Source organism: Haliotis cracherodii, unplaced genomic scaffold (genome assembly GCF_022045235.1).
Source record: "Haliotis cracherodii isolate W230 unplaced genomic scaffold, xgHalCrac1.p SCAF_16, whole genome shotgun sequence".
Classification (NCBI taxonomy): Eukaryota; Metazoa; Mollusca; class Gastropoda; order Lepetellida; family Haliotidae; genus Haliotis; species Haliotis cracherodii.
In genome coordinates, this window is record NW_027266271.1 from 26,841,330 (window position 1) to 26,858,878 (window position 17,549).

The 17,549-nt window shown below is 40.5% G+C and overlaps 2 protein-coding genes across 2 annotated transcripts; one reads left to right on the forward strand and one right to left on the reverse strand.

The window, feature by feature from the left end:
- Positions 1 to 1,585: 1,585 nt before the first annotated feature.
- Positions 1,586 to 2,891, reverse strand: LOC139463722 (uncharacterized). Its single transcript, XM_071244973.1, has 3 exons — positions 2,783 to 2,891; positions 2,480 to 2,528; positions 1,586 to 2,234 (listed from the first exon to the last, which is right to left on the reverse strand). Exons 1-3 carry the CDS (start codon positions 2,889 to 2,891, stop codon positions 1,586 to 1,588), a joined length of 807 nt encoding a protein of 268 aa, XP_071101074.1.
- Positions 2,892 to 8,670: 5,779 nt separating this feature from the next.
- On the forward strand, positions 8,671 to 13,388 carry LOC139463918 (uncharacterized). The gene is made up of 2 exons (XM_071245345.1): positions 8,671 to 8,932; positions 13,021 to 13,388. Exons 1-2 carry the CDS (start codon positions 8,671 to 8,673, stop codon positions 13,386 to 13,388), a joined length of 630 nt encoding a protein of 209 aa, XP_071101446.1.
- The last annotated feature ends 4,161 nt before the right edge of the window (positions 13,389 to 17,549 follow it).

Here is a 17,549-nt window from a genome sequence, read left to right on the forward strand (position 1 = left end):
TAAAATGACCAAAATTCTGAGGCTAAAATGTCAAAACTCTACTGATAAATACATGACCATTTCCCCCTAAAAATACGAACTCACTTTTTGAAAAGTTGAATCCAAATCCAAATCATTACTGACATTTATCATTGACAACACAAACAATTATGCAAATTCATATGCATAGTGTCCTTGATATTTATTTGTGGTAAGATGTAAACATAGTTTATGTAGTCATAATACCACAGGAACATTTACAAGTGAGAATTATTTATATAAAGTTTGGTTTTATTGTGGGATTCACATTTTGGGGCATTTTTTGAGTGCAAAATTTGATAGAAAAGCGATTATACCAATAATGAAAATTAGTGTATTGACTCATAAAAAGGGGCAAATTCTGCTATTTTTCTGCAATTCTGCGGTAACATTTGTGAAAATCTTTCTGAGATTGCAGTTTAATTGCTGTTGGCATCTTATAACATCTGTTATCTGATATTTTGAGAAAGTAAGAGTTGCTGAATGTGTAAAACCGCACACCTATGTCTAATAAAAGAGGCCACGTAGTGTTACTGGAAGGCTGGACGGCCTAAAGTAACGTGTGACTTGAATATGTCACAGAGGAATGGTCTTTTAGCACTCGACACAGTGTTATAACTACCACTAAAACACCTTGCTTGATTCAACGCAAATCTCTCAAAGCATTAACTTCTGGGTAGAAATCTCTTACATTAAAATAGTACAGTAATAAATGTCTCCGCTTGCAGAACGCAGTGCTTGGAATGATTGCTCGATGATTTTTACTCCCCAGCTTTAGTCTAGCATTTAGTCCCAGAAATAAAGTTTTCTAATTTAAATATATGTATATATACAAGATAAAAAAAAAATCAAAATGAAGCCCAGAACAATAGTTCAATAATGTCAAGAGCTGAGGCAATCTGGACTTTGCAGATCATCATGATCACTCTAGACTTGAGTTGGATTCAATTTTAATTCATTCTCTCTGATCTGGGAGACTGAGCACACAGCATAGACAGGAATGTTTGAAGGATGAACACAAAACTAGTATAGATGGCTGTGGCTGTAATACTTCTTCTTTGTGACATCAGTGAAGCTCAAGTGTCAAGTTTGTGAGACGCCTTTTTCTACTTGTTTGGAGGCCTGATGGGACATTGGTTCCGCCAGCCTGTCCTGCCCATAGAGCTTGCACTAGTACAATTGAAGCACTGTTCAAAGAAGCGTGGGAACCGGTGATCCAGTTGACTATGACACTGCAGTTTGCTGTGCAGAGTTGTGTCTGTTAGGGGCGACATGGCACCTTTCATCCTGGGTTCAAGTCCTAGATTCGCCTTATGATAATCGATGTTGAAATGTAACAGACATCAAAGATTATTGAGATTTTTTATTTCGAAAACAAGAAAGTTACAAATGATCTGAGGCAATATATACAATCAATAATGGTTATAATACTGCAGTGATGCCGGTGATTCTGTAGTGAGGTGGCTGATATGCCCACATCGTGCATAGAGACAGCACGCAGAGGGACTATCACGACCGGCACTCCTCATTAGGAAGAATCCAGTACATAGCCCATGTTTTGTCTCATCTATTCCCTTCTTTGTCTTGAGGTCTTACTCTCTATTGGAGAGAGAACTACCTTGGAACCGAGTCGTCTTCTACTCTGTTTTATCTCAACCCCAGATGCAGCCATTGCCCAGACAGGTTCATCGTTGGAAATGCCTGACCCTGTGGAAATCACTGGAAGCGTGATGGGTGTAGGTTTCTTAACCGTTTTCAAGGTCTTATGATTCTTTGTCGGAAGTTCAGCAGAGGGAATGATTATGGGTGTATTCTTTGACTTGACCACCGTCTCCTTCCTAAGATGTTTAATGTCTGGAGACACCGCCTTCTGTTGCCTGCCAACTCTCTTGGGAACTAACTGAAGCTTCCTAAGCTCTTCTTCTTTCTTCCTCTCTAGTTCTTCTACGGTTTGCCTCTGTTCCCCCAGATCTCTCTTCAGGCGAGCCTGAGACCCACTCAGGTACTGTGTTGCCTTGTGTTCCTGGGACACAAGTGGACGGTCTTCCGTTAGATCAGCTAGCAAGTCCCTGAACCAGCCCAGCCTGTTGCATTCCCCTTCTCTAGGGTGTCCACCAATCTGCCTCTTTCTCTTTGTTTCCTGGCGGTGTGTCAGAATTTTGTCCCGACTGGTCTTACTGAGTTGGTAGTATTCTATTGGCAGTCTCTCCAACGCACTGCAAGGAAGACTAGCTGTAGTATGTCATGCTGTGTACACTAACCGTTTCATAATCAATTGCCACAAAATGAACCAGTATCGAAGAGAAATGAAAACTGTAATTCAGTTTAGATTAGTTACACCTGTGAATAAATTATTACAGATATAATGATAACATACACATTTATCAGCTACACTTGTGAAAATATTTTGTTATAGGGTACACGTTAAGGAGGTCACCATCCTGAGACAATCTGTATATACCTGACTTGGTTGTCTTTAGTTTTAGAATTAAATTCTTGGAACTGATCATCTGAAAAGAAGAATGGATAAGGATAGAGTATACGATTTTATATGTTTACACCACAAGGAAATATCTTGCCTCAGTCAAGTTTAAAGTATCCCTTACTACGCACATTCCATTTGGTTTACTTGTAATCCAAGAACTTCCACTGGACAGTGTGTATATTTTTTTTTATCTATTTCACTATACAAGCATATTTCTAAACGACTAAACATAACATTTATTTTTCAGTTATGAAATGTGTTTACCCTCTCTCAACTTACACTGTCTCCGTCTCGGGGGCAAGCGGTCACGTGGCCATTTCTGTCCACGGACGTCTTGTTCGAGGAAATCAGATCCCCGATCTGTTGGCTGGTCCGTTCTCCGTGACATTCTGGTTACTGTGGAGATGATTCATTGTTTATATCATACAGGAAATTAAGCTTACTCTTGAAATGATATTTATTTAGATTTAATGTCAGTAGTAATTTGATGGTAATTATTGGCGTTATTTGTGTACACTGCAAGTGCAGTTGTAAAATTATCTTTGAAGGAGCACATACCTTGTGATATCTTGACAAGCCTGAAAACTTTACTTTAAACCGTTGATGACGCTCTGAATACAACAATGAAAGCTTTACTTTAAATCGTTGATGGCGCTCTGAATGCAACAATGAAAGCTTTACTTTAAATCGTTGATGACGCTCTGAATGCCAGTATACAACAGCGCACGACGACGTTTTGCTATCGACTGGGGCAAAACTCTAGGGTGTCGTGATGATCCATTCTATGACGTCATTGACATTGTTCTTGTCTGTGACGTTATGCACTCCGTTCCCGTGCGCATCACTCGGGTGAACTCGGGTTTTTCCGCTATCTACAAAGGGGACTGAGGCGAGCCGAGCGTGTGCGCCTAAGCTGATATCAAGTCATATTTCGTTATGGCGATCCATGAAGACCCGGTTAGAATAGGTCTTCAGCAGCCGACGCTTGCCGTAAAAGGCGACTATTCATGTCGTAAGAGGCTAATACTGGGATCTGGTGGCCGGCTAACTTGGTTGAAGAATCGTATGCCAATTACGAAGGTCGAAGCTCATGATGTCAATCACTGGATTGCCTGGTAAGGCGCAATTATTTAAACAACAAACAAATAAAACAAACCTTCATTGTGGCTTCCACAAACCCGTACATTGTATCAATACCGTCGTTTTTAAAATATTGTTATGCTAAAATATGTTTTCTTTTAAATATAACTTTGTATTTATGACATGCTTGTAGATATAACAACTTGTTTCGTTCACTATATATATGACTGAAATAATGTCGATACGACGTTAAATTTGGGATTTTGTATCGATACTAGATGTCTTTTACAGCTTCAGATGCAAAACCAGAAAAAAACAGTCCTATACCCCGACGGCCCGGCACGTAGCTCATAATATTAAACACGGTTTTGGCTGACCCAGACTCGAATGTTTACTGGCCCCTGTGATACAGCGTGAAAATTGCTGATTGTGGAATAAATAAAACAACACACAAATAATCATGGGTATAATCAATGAGGCCGTTCCAACAGTACAACAGTCATACGTTTTATGACCCCTGTAACCTACGATACAGGCCTCGTGGGATATATAGGTAATTAAAATGTATTTGTATTTGTGTACATTTACAAAATAATGTAGTTAGGGCCAGCGGTCGGAATAAAAACATATTGTTGTTGTAAAAATACATCTGAAAAGATAGGGGCGGTGGGGTAGCCTAGTGGTTAAAGTGTTCGCTCGTCACGCCGAAGTCCCGGGTTACCCACATGGGTACAATGTGTGAAGCCCAATTCTGGTGTTCCCCGCCGTGATATTGCTAGAATATTGCTAAAAGCGGCATAGAACCATACTCACTCACTCACTATACTACAGACGTGTAAGACGTCTGAATATTGACCTCCAGGGCTATGCTATGTGTACATGTTTCGAAAGTACTTGTGCGACACGGCAACGTAATTGTGTTATATTCTTCGTCAACTCCATTTAAAACTATGATGTCCAAATACTCTTCTTTATATGCACTAAGTACTTTCTCTCCTTTTAGGAGTTCATCGGCGCATAACTTCCCCTCAATGGGGCGAATAGTGACATAAAACATATTTTTATTTGTGGTAAAAGGACCGTCTGAAGATGAGATAAACATAATCTCGACTAATCCCGACTACACAACGTGTGGCAACCCACAGGTATATTAGGCATATCACCGTCCCGAAACCCGTGAAGATCCGGGGTAGATAGGTCTTAAGCAATGATATCGATGCTCATGATATCAATCACTGGATTGTCTGGTCCAGACTCGATTATTTACAGACCGCCGTCATATAGCTGGAATATTGGTGAGTGCGGTGTTAAACAGCATACCAACCAACCAAAGGACGCCGTGAAAAAATCTATAAAATGTTAGTCATTCACTACACAACGCCTCGAAGTGTAATGTATGTTTTCTACACCACGTGGTAATGCAGGTACAGGTCATCTGGTTCGTCAAATTCTTATGTTAGTAGGAGGTGCATGTCTGTTTCCTGGGGATCAAGTGAGGAAACATACAGTCAAGCTGAGGGGATCAAGGTACCAACAGAACAGGAGGCTTAGCACTTACACAAGCGTTTCTCACATTCAGATCTACCCCATACTGCACGGTAGGTCCCCGATCTCTTGCAACACTTTGCTGAAGTGTCTGACACGGTCTTCACATTCTCGCCATGACTCTAGATATTGCCACAACCCTTACTTTGCAGAGGTTATACAGACCGGACAGAGTGAAAAAAGTATACTATTTGCACCTGCAGGAATGAGCGAGATGAGAAGGACGACTAAAGACATGAAAGGTGATAAGAATTCTGGAGACGCACCACGCGCATCTCTCAACCTACGCTTGATCAGCCCTAGATGACACTAGATCTTCATTGACGTGCAGAATTGTAACAATTTCCCTTCATTTACACGAGATCGGGGACTACTGTTTATCTCAGACAGATCTAGGATACAGGTAAATTACCTTCAGAGGTTTGTCAAGAGTTAACCCCATTAATCCGAAATCACCGGATTATCAAATTTCCGGATTAACGAAATATCCATGCACATGGTTCTCTGTATCGATATTTCACGTTTAAATTGAAAGGAAATTTGATAAGAATTGTTTGTTTGTTGTTTAACGGCGCACTCAGCAATGTTCCAGCTACATGACGGCGATTCTCTATGTATTCTACCCCGGATCTTCACGGGTCTTGATAAGAAATGTACAGAATAGTATATAGACAAGGTAAATACATCACATGTATCACCAAATACGTCATCTATATTACATAAATATAGTGCTTAAATCCCACGGTACATTAAAACATTGTGAAAACTTAAAGTATAGCATTCCTTGTAGAACCCTACAAAAGCCTCGGATAACTCAATACTATTGATGTCATTTGCGTATTATCAACAGTTTGTTAATTGTCTTTGTTAGTTGTTTAACGCCGCACTCAGCAATATTCCAGCTACATGACGGCGGTTTGTAAATAATCGAATCTGGACCAGACATTCCAGTGATTGACATAATGAGCATCGATCCATGCAACTGGGATACGATAATATGCATCAACTAAGTCAGCGAGAATGACCACCTGATTCCGTTTGTCGCCTCTTACGACAAGCGTGGATTGCTGAAGCACAGAACAGTATGACCTTTGATCTCTGTACTCAGGATAACGAAATTCAGAAAAATATTATCATAAATAATATTATTTTATTTTAGGAAGTATAAACAAGGACTCCTTTGACGAGACAAAATCCGCTGATATCAAGAAGACACACACCTTCCTGTGAGGGCATGTTTTTCTGCACCGTCAGATAAGCTGCCAGCCGCCAAACGTTTGGCAGAACAATGTGAGTCCCAGCAAGAAAACGACATTTTCGAATTTTGTTTTGACTTGAAAGTTTCAATGACATGAGAAGTACTTTACAGTGACATGTCGACTTAGCCAAGTGAGTGCTGCAGGAATGTCATTGAGGTGGCGCCTCACAATCATCTGCTGATGACAAAGGGCCCCGACATGTAGCTACAGGATGCGTGTTATATGTTCCGGTGGATGCAGTCACACGCAGTCCCCGCCATCCGTCACGTTCTGATCGACAGACATACGTACGTTGACTGTGATCAATGTTTGCACTCGTCTTTGAAATTATCTCTCCCTCTCTCTCTCTCTCTCTCTCTCTATATATATATATATATATATATATATATATAATTTCAAAGACAAGTGCATAAAAGATATAAAACAATAGTCCAGTTAAGAGGTCATCACTATATATATTAGTAATAATGAAATAAGACTGAGTGGAGTAAGATTGAACAGTTTGGATTGGCTAGCGCTTTCAACTCTTACCACGTATGGATGAGACTCACTCTACTCATTTATTTTTTTACTATATTGAGTGTTAGAACTTTACTGTGTTTTATATATGTGTGTGTGTGTGTGTGTGTGTGTGTGTGTGCGTGTGTGTGTGTGTTGTCTTATTTGTCTTCTCCCTGAGGATAAAGCTGGAACATGTAGGAGAACAATCCATGTTGTGTAATTATTTCTGAATCTCGTTACATGTGTGCAATTGTACATAGAATAGTTGAGAGTTGAAGGGACCACTAATTTCTATATATCTGCAGGATTTAAATTCATAACATGCTTAATATAACTCGGAAATCCCTTTAATACGTTAGGCTTGCAAGAAGAACAGTGACAGCACACATACGCTGTAAGATCAATTTGGTGCTTTCGTCAGTAGTTCAAACAGAACTGAGCCATCGAATTTACTAACACGTTTACAAATGTCTCACAAACCCCTACTCACAATTATGTTTTTACGGATATGAATTATCTCTTCATCTTTACAAAACCGATTGGTTGTTTTTCAAAGGGAACTAATATCCACAAGATCTGGTTAATCGGAAGGGGAATTTGCCGTTGTGTGTTTTGTTTGTTTGTTTGTTTGTTGTTTAACGCCGCATTCAGCAATATTCCAGCTATATGACGGCGGTCTGTAAATAATCGAGTCTAGATCAGACAATCCAGTGATTCCGTTGTGTGTGCGATCAAGACAATCACCAGACAACGCAGGACAGGCGCGATGTTTAGCCCATAACACATAATTTAAGGATTGAGCAAAACCTTAGAAATATTCATAAAACATACCCGAAATGTTCACATGAATGAGAGCTAGACTTTGTTCATTCCAACGTTCATGTTTGGGAGTTAGTACAACACTTAATATATGGGTGAGTTTAACATGTGTCAGGGGCTGATTGTTGAGGTTCTCATGAAGCGTTTCTAATATTTCAACATGAGCAAACATCTTTTCATCGAAGTACACCAAACATTACAAACATATGGTAAAAAACATCTTGGGTTTCGGACTTGCTCCTTATCAGATTTCCAAATGGAAGTTCTGAAAATCTGCCTTTTTCGCATATTTTAGCAACATTTGTGCATTTCAACAGGATTAACGCGGTTTTACTCTAAAGAACCATTCTGCGCCTTGTTCAATAAATTAGTATGTATGCACGATGTCTCCGCAACAATTATCACAATCTCGTTGGTGGAACTTCCGCATTTGCCAACATCCGCAAAGTTCATCCTAAACGAGATCATCGCTATTTCTACCTGTAGTGTTAAAATATATCCTGTCGCATGTTTGACAGCATCCTCATCGTGTTAATTCTCTTGGTTAGCATGGTTCAATCAAATACAAAAATCTGAACGGGAAGCCTTCGAAAGATCGTCCGTGTTTACACTGCTTCGAGGCTCAGCGAATATTTTCTCCCCCTAACCTTTAATTGATCTGAGTCAACACAATCCAGTTGCATCCAAACATACGTTCACGTGTCTACAAATTTCAATGGTGATTCGATGTGGGCTTAGAACTTGAGATGTTTGCACCATACAGAGGCTTGTGTCGTACTGTTACTCACGTTGCCAGTGATGTGTACACAATCGTCGTCAGTGAACGATACAAAATATGTTAACGTGAATTGGGATCAGTTGTAGGCGACACGAAGCTGAACAGTGTGGGTCTCTCGCAACCTGCTCGACACAAGCGAAGACGATTTATCACTGGGAACCATTTAGCACAGCATAAATCACATAATGGCTCTTTCAATGTGCAGGGTGTTTCAGCTGCAAGTGGTTCTGTGCTTGAAGTTCATTATTCATGGCAGTGGTGAGAATCAAGAACTTTGCACGGAGACTTTTCGTCAAGACAAGGCCGATCTTGATCCGTACCGTTTCCAAGGTTACTGGTTCGCCACGCACTTTTTCTGGAGTGGCTTGCGGTGGGTGCACGTGTTTGACGTGCAATCCATGTATATATACACCCCTGGCACGCCCAGCACGTGGACAGTGGCAGTAGGTGAGTGTGACCGTGTGTATGATAAAGTGACTTATTGGTGTAAGTGGTTGGGTGGTTTGTTGTTTTTCGCCGCACTCAGCAATATTCTAGCTACATGACGGCGGTTTGTAAATAATCGAGTCTTGACCAGACAATCCAGTGATTGACATCATGAGCATTGATCCACGCAACTGGGATCGATGATATGCTTCAACCAAGTCAGCGACACTGACCACCCGATCCCGTTAGTCGCCTCTTACGACAAGCATTGTCGCCTTTTACGACAAGCATGGGTTGCTGAAGATCAATTCTATCCCGGATTTTCACGGGTCTGGTGTAAGTGAATATATCAGTTATATCACGGCATGTCAGCTTCATATGTCGGGTAAGGCTAAATATTTACCATTTGATCCAGAGACACTTTGGGTATTTACTAGTACAGTAAACTACGGTTATAACGAACTCAAAGGGACCACTAATTTTAGTTCGTTATAACCGTAGTTCGTTATAAGCATATACAGCATATGTACAGCAAATGGTCGGGACAAAAAACATATGTTCCTGATATCCGTTAGTTCGTTATAAGCGCGTTCGTTATAAACGTAGTTTACTGTATATCATAAGGAATAAAGGCCGACTTGAACCTTAATCCATACTTGTTCTACCGTGGGGAGTCCAGGGTACACTAGTACCCCCCATGCTTGTCATAAGATGGGTGACCCCCTCCGTGGTGTAGTGTATGGAGCGTTTCCCGCAGAGCGGAAGGTCGGTGGTTGGATCTACTGGCAGCGTCATACCACAAGACGTTAAAAGATGGTACTTTTTGTTACCCTGCCTCGTGCTCTGCATTACGGGGAAATAAGGACTACTCGGCTCGGAGTCTGTACACTGCCTCTAAGTGCAGGTTTTCATGTTAAACTGCGGAATGATATCTCAGTGGGTTGACACTATAAACCGGCATAAGACTAGTACAAGCAGCCACACACACTTGTGATAGGGGTAGCCAAGCGTTCATTTGCCATGCCATAGAACCCACATGGGTTCAGTATGTGGGCCCATTCTTTGGCCGTCATCTTGTTGGAATGTTGCTAGAAAGCAGATTAAAAATGCATGCGACTCACTCAGTTTCCTATATCTCACACCCCGAGAGTCTGTTTCTTCTGTATATGACGTTAGTATGCTGCATTTGTTGCACTGCAAATCCGTCATGACAAATGATGTCCGACACAATTCCCTATTTTGACTTCCCGTGTTTTTTTAAGGTGAACATTTGACTTGCATTTGCATGTGTTTGTGACGGATGCTACCGGTGGGGCATGATACACTAATCTATTTATTTAACAGTGATTCATAAACACATGCGTATGATATAGCGGGAATCGTAAGATGGAATCTGATAAAAGCAGAGATTTTAGATAGTTATTTTGTAATTAAATATTTCGTGGAAACCCATTTCTATATCCGGCTTACTGTAAGCCTGTTGAACATTTCAAGCGTGCGCTGCCATAACTCGTTAGACTATGTTCATGGACGTGTTATCATTCAAGATCTATGTTTGAAATAATTGAAACTTGAAATTAGTTGTTGGTAGTCGATGAACTTCCTTACGACCAAATTAGATTACACAGTGTGAAACTGAGACGTAAATATTACACAGCGTGAAGCTGAGACGTAAATATTACACAGTGTGAAATTGAGACGTAATTATTCCACAGTGTGAAACTGAGACGTAAATATTACACAGTGTGAAACTGAGACGTAAATATTACAGTGTGAAACTGAGACGTAAGTATTACACAGTGTGAAACTGAGACGTAAGTATTCCACAGTGTGAAACTGAGACGTAAGTATTCCAGTGTGTGAAACTGAGACGTAAATATTACACAGTGTGAAATTGAGACGTAAATATTACACAGTGTGAAACTGAGACGTAAGTATTCCACAGTGTGAAACTGCGACGTAATTATTCCACAGTGTGAAACTGATACGTAAATATTCCAGTGTGTGAAACTGAGACGTAATTATTCCAGTGTGTGAAACTGAGACGTTATTATTCCAGTGTGTGAAACTGAGACGTAAATATTACACAGTGTGAAACTGAGACGTAAATATTACACAGTGTGAAACTGAGACGTAATTATTCCAGTATGTGAAACTGAGACGTAACTAGTACAGTGTGTGAAACTGAGACGTAATTATTCCACAGTGTGAAACTGAGACGTACGTATTCCACATTGTGAAACTGAGACGTAAGTATTCCACAGTGTGAAACTGAGATGTAATTATTCCACAGTGTGAAACTGAGACGTAATTATTCCACAGTGTGAAACTGAGACGTAATTATTCCAGTGTGTGAAACTGAGACGTAATTACTCCACAGTGTAAAACTGAGACGTAAGTATTACACTGTGTGAAACTGAGACGTAATCATAACAGTGTGTGATACTGAGACGTAATTATTCCAGTATGTGAAACTGGGACATTGTTTGTGTACTTAAGATAATCAATAACTTAGATTTGACGGGATAAAATATGTCTTGAGCAACCCACGTTTGCAGTAAAAGGCGACTATGCTTGTCTTGAGAGGCGACTAACGGGATCAGGTGGTCAGGCTCGCTGACTTGGATGATGCATGTCACCATATCCTAATTGCGTAGATCGATGCCCCTAATATTAATCACTGGATTGTCTGGTCGAGACTCGATGATGTACAGACCGCCGTCATATAGCTGGGATATTGCTGAGTGCGGCAACAAAAACACCCAAACATATCAACGAAACTATCTCAGATTAAATACATGATACTTGAACTCTTAGAAAACAAGAGTCATCAGAAAGATGACATATCCCCCGGCAGCTGTCTGTAAAGTAACCACAAGTAAATGTGCTATTCTGTATTCTGTGGTTTTTTTTTATGCAAACAAATGACAAATTACAAGAAACAATGACTAAACAAGTGTACAGTCACAAAGTCATCTATATCCCCCGCCCATTTTAACACGTTATGGTCCCAAACCAGGTAAGTGACCCAACATTTCTTTTAGCCCAATTCTAAAATTAACATTTCTAAAACTTAGTAACTTCCGTAATATCAAATGGCACCATATATATAGACATGCAATGTTTGGCAAGGAAATATTTAACAGTTTATTTGTTTTACTCCATAAGTGAACCCACCCTATATTAAAGCTTAAATCCATCTTGTTGCCATGGGAACGTAAAAAATAAAAAATAATAAAATTCCTAAATTGCAAAAGGCACCAGTTCAGCAAGAGTCTGATAGACATGCAAAGTTTTGTTAGAAAGTTTTGAATAGGTTTTGAGTTATGCTCCGGAAACGAACTCTACCCTATAGAACCTAAGTCCAACTTGTTGCCATGGAAAGGGAAAAAATATAAATTTATAAAATTCCTAAATAGCAAAAGGCACCACTTCAGTATGTGCCTGATAGATTTGCCAAGTTTCGATCAAATACACTGAATGGTTTTCGAATTCTGCCCCGGAAACGAACCCCATCCCCAATTGAGTGTATGTCCAACTTCATTCCATAAAAATTAAAAATAATATAAATTAGAAAAATCCCAAAATATCAAAAGGCACGACTTCAGTATGTGCCTGATAGATTTGCCAAGTTTCGATCAAATACACTGAATGGTTTTCGAATTCTGCCCTGGAAACGAACCCCATCCCCAGTTGAGTCTATGTCCAACTTTATTCCATAAAAATTTAAAAAAATAAAAATGAGAAAAATCCCAAAATATCAAAAGGCACCGCTTCAGTATGTGCCTGATAGAGTTGCCAAGTTTCGATCAAATACACTGAATGGTTTTCGAATTCTGGAAAGGAAATGATTACGGACGGACAAACAGACTGGCTGATCGCTATATCCCCCCGCATTATATGCCGGGGGGATAAAAATGGAGTTGGAGAGACTTGAACCATGGTTACAGGGACTGCCACACAGACCGAACTACGCAGCTCTTTAAGAATGGAGAGGGGTGTTCTTCCAGATATGTCAGGTTAGGGAAAGAGGGGGAAAAAAGACAAATATATGTTCGCCGAGAGCGGTCGTGACATCGATGTAAAACATCACTCACTAACTGTTTCAGGTGTTCACAGAAACGAAGATCAGTGCATCCGTCGACTCTTCAACATCAGCGTTGCTTCAACCGGAAGTAACGTGTTCCGCGATGCCGGGTACTATCACCATGTGATCGACACCGACTACATGAACTACGCCGTTGTGCTGTTCTGCTACAACGTCAGGAAGGGCGGGAGGTGCGACTTCTCCAACATACAGACGGTCATACTGAGTCGGACACCGGACGGCCTTGAGGAACAGGACGTCTGGACAGCGGTCAAGGAGAAGGTCCGACTATGCACGGACCCCACGAGACTCAAGGTCATCAAACAGCGCAAAAGGTGTGTGTGTTCTTTGGAAGACTTTGAAGACGGGACTGGACCGGTGTGCGAATAAATATCTCGTGCCAGTTGTTTTTAAACATATGTTTGTATATACGTGTATATATGTATATATGTATAAATATGTAAATATGTTTGTACATTCGTAATAAAATGAAACAGGTTATGAAAATGTATGTAGTTATGTATTTTTGTCCACTTGACACTGAACGCGAAATAATGTAATACTCCGATGGGAACTCAGGTTTAGATTTGGTCCCCAGCGAAATATGCTGATCGTAAGAGGCGAATTTGTGTATCGGGTGGTCCGGCTTGGTGACTTGCATACTATTGTACCCCTACGACCTTGGTTGGTTGGTTTGTTGTTTAACGCCGCATTCAGCAATATTCCAGCTAAATAATCGAGTCTGGACCTGACAATCCAGTGATTAATATCATGAGCATCGATCCAAGCAATTGGGATCGATGACATGCATCAGCCGAGTCAGCGAGCCTGACCACTCGATCCCGTTAGCCGCCTCGTACGACACGCACTGTCGCCTTTTACGGCAAGCATGGGTTGCTGAAGACCTATTCTAACCCGCATCTTCACGGGTCCCCTACGACGTGGATCATTGCCTGTAATATCAATCATTTGATTATATACAGGCTGCCGCTATATTGCTGGAACATTGCTGAGTGCGGCGTCAGCAACAAACTCACACACACTGATATAGACACATAACTTGATAATTAATACTTTAAAAAACAGTTAGGCACGGTTTGCGCCCCTTTGTCCTTCCAGGATGTGCTGCCCGTTGGTTATCTCTAATTATCCCTGATTAAGTTTGAGACATGCGTCACGTCTCGATGTTCATGAAGCGTAAGGCTGTACACTATCTGAACACTGACAGCCCTACCGTTGCCTGATAATGAATCTGTATGTAGAGTCCATACCCACAAGGCTGAAAACAACCCATGCTTGTCGTCAGAGGCGACTAACGGGATCGGGTTGTCAGGCTCGCTGACTTTGTTGATGCATGTCGTCGTATCCCAAATTGGTAGATCGATGCTCATAATGTTTATACACTGGCTTGTCTGGTCCAGATTTTATTAATTGCAGACAGCCCTCATATAGCTGGAATGTTGCAGAATGCGGCGTTAAACAACAAACAACCAAAAACAAAACCATGCTTAAGCAGGTGTTGCATGAGAAGTAGTGCCGTTTGAGCGCTCATTGGTCAGAGCACTCGATAGTTTCCTACTCGCTGCAACCAGGCCGTGGTTTGATTGGTTGGTTGAAAATAGTGACAACACCGTCAGGCGGCCGTGTGTCTTCACGGAAATCAGGGGCGGGTCCTCAGGTCATGTTTTAACATATTGACATCGTCAAGAGTAATTATTTGTATAATAATACTTACGGTTCTTACGGATATTATGTGACGTAGGAACTACATGAAATATGAATATTTATATACAATCCATATCATATGACTACGCGTTACCCGTTACTAATACGGAGTCATGGAGGTATCGTGTGTGTGTGATTGATGAATACGAAGAGATTCAGAATGCTTGTAGATAATTATGGTCACAGCACCTGGGATGTATTAGTTACAAACTATGCATGATCCTGTTGGAGATAGGTTATAAAACTGACATTTTCATCCTGATTATGATAAATTGGACAGTTATAATGAATTAAAGCGCCAAAACCATTTCCGTAACCATAAGATTGTGCGATTTCCTCCTCATGTCTGTCATAAACATTTTGAAGCTTTACTGAGGCCTTGAATGTTGTAACCTTGATCAAACAACATTTGAGCACGAATCGTGCTTTCTGGGTACTTGCACTTTTGTTTGTGACTTTGAGAGCAGACCTCCCACGAATATTAAATAGCTTCTTCTCCAGATCTTTGTAGTTTAACCACTGAAATATTTAAATTACCCATTCACTTTAAATTATCCATTCACTTTAAATTACCCATTCACTTAAATTACCCATGTTTATTTCATGATCGTTGTCGACGAGATCTCTGCCCGAATCATCGTTGCGTTTTGAGTCTGACAGACCAGTAACTGTCCTTCTGACTTGGAATCTCTAGCCAAGACAAATATTCAGAAATATCCTTATTTTGTATACTCAAGATTTATTCACGACATTGACAATGGAGATGTGTGTCTTCTGTATGGAAACCCGCCAACGTAACCCTACAAAGATTAACCTAATCCATAACGAACCTGAAACCCTCCGTCAAACGGATCTATCTTTCTGTGGCGCACGTTGACAATGTAACGTGGTCGAAAAGAATCGAATACTATGTATACATACAAACCAAACATACTCTGACAGAATAGACTCATGTGTTTGCAGGGAGTCTACGTATATTGTCTCTCTGTGGTGGATAGGAAGAGTAATGAACGTTTATAACGAACTGACGGATGTTTTAGTCCTAGGCATCAGCTCTATATATGCTGCATATATGATTAAAACGAAGTACGGTTATAACAGACTAAAATTCCCTTTGAGTTCGTTATAACCGTAGTTTGCTGTACTGCGAAAGACCAATAACAGTTATACAAAGGAACGTGTGTGTGTGTGTGTGTGTGTGTGTGTGTGTGTGAGTGACATAGATATATCTGATGTAATTTATGATTTCATCTAGAAACAAGGGAATGGGTTCTAGGTACGAATAGCGGACTGTTGCGGGTATTCAGAGATCGATGTATTCATTTAATGTATCACGGTACCATAAATGATATGGAATACACAAGTATCAAATAAGCATTGACAAACTAGTTTACTAGTTCTGATCTGGATCTATATGCCACTGTTTTAAGTTTGAGGACCGAAGGATGCCGCAATGTGTTTGCAATGAAAGCGAGTGAGTGAATATTGTCCTGGCATTAGTCAGAAGTGTTACAGATCGAGGTTAGACCAGAAATGCTAACAACGTTTGCAACGATTTTCGCCAAATTGATAAGATGACACACGATGAGGTCACACATTTCTGTCGCATCTTACGACAATCATGACGTACTGGTGACCTTGATTATCTGCTGTGTAAACATTAGTGAAGATGTGGTGACTGTGCATCTGTCTCATTAAAATGAAAGCAATCCCAGAATCTAGAAATAAGGATAATATCCGAGGTATATTTGTTTCCTCATCCTTGGTGTGTTCCGAATGCATGAAATCTTTGGAAGCATTTTAACATTTTGAAACAATGTTTCAAATCTGTTTTTGTTTGCTTGTTTGTTTATTAAACATAAATATAAACAGTCAAGCTTTCAGCCTCTCGAAGTCAGTTACACAATGGTTGAAAAAGGATCTCGAATGATGTAGAACGACCCCAACAGAGTGTGCCTGGTGAAGGCCGAGAGGCCGAAAGCTTGAGGGGGTGTATTTTGATGTATGTATTTGATTTCCCTATGGGAATAAACACAAAAGAAGAATGTCTATTTAATTTTTTTTTATACATTATTTACATGATTTTATAATATACTGCTCCACTCTACTGTCTCATTTGCTCGCGTTCTGCCACGCAATACCAACGGATCGTAGTATCCATGGGACCAGATACTCATGTTTTCTCCTCAGTTCCGTCTACGATTGCAATTGGTCAGCTGGCTAAAGCACCATGCCGTATCCCCTTCTACCCCAGCAACACGGCAATAGATACGGTCGAAATAAAATCCAAATGTAATCAATGCTTAAACAAACCAGGTATTTCCAGGCTTAAAGAAATATACACAGTTTCGTCATATGAAATGACACATATGAAAACCTCCTGGGCGCATATTTGTCAAATTGTGTTGTGAACCGGTGACATTTTAACCCGTAGAAAACCTTCGATTATATGTATCTCTCTGTTTTGTCAATGCATTGTGACGCAAATGACACTATGTTAAATGCACGGGAGTCAGATCCTAGCAATGGTAACCTGCTCCTCGGTATTCCCTGTGATTCATGTACAGCCAACAAACGCTGGGATAAACGGTGTCTCAAGGTATTATCGGAAATCAATTCCCTGCAATACCGAAGCTGCTGTTGTTCTCCGTTGTCCGTAATACACAACACATGTTTGATCAACAAACACTGGTTCGACCCTGATCCAGGCCACGATCGCTTCTGTTTGACCTGAATGTTTGTCTTGGCCAGGGAAATACACTTTGCTGATTTGCTGATTTCTTTGATCAGTAATTTAAGCCAACCTTCGCAGTGCATATCCTAATT

Bases quoted from the DNA above. Each gene is read 5' to 3' on its own strand.
- LOC139463722 (XM_071244973.1), bottom strand. From the start codon at position 2,891: ATGTCACGGAGAACGGACCAGCCAACAGATCGGGGATCTGATTTCCTC. The intron at 2,529-2,782 runs GTAAGTTGAGAG...TCTTCTTTTCAG, and splicing joins GCCCCCGAGACGGAGACAGT to ATGATCAGTTCCAAGAATTT. The intron at 2,235-2,479 runs GTATATACAGAT...TCTTCCTTGCAG, and splicing joins ACTAAAGACAACCAAGTCAG to TGCGTTGGAGAGACTGCCAA.
- LOC139463918 (XM_071245345.1), top strand. From the start codon at position 8,671: ATGGCTCTTTCAATGTGCAGGGTGTTTCAGCTGCAAGTGGTTCTGTGC. The intron at 8,933-13,020 runs GTGAGTGTGACC...TAACTGTTTCAG, and splicing joins CACGTGGACAGTGGCAGTAG to GTGTTCACAGAAACGAAGAT.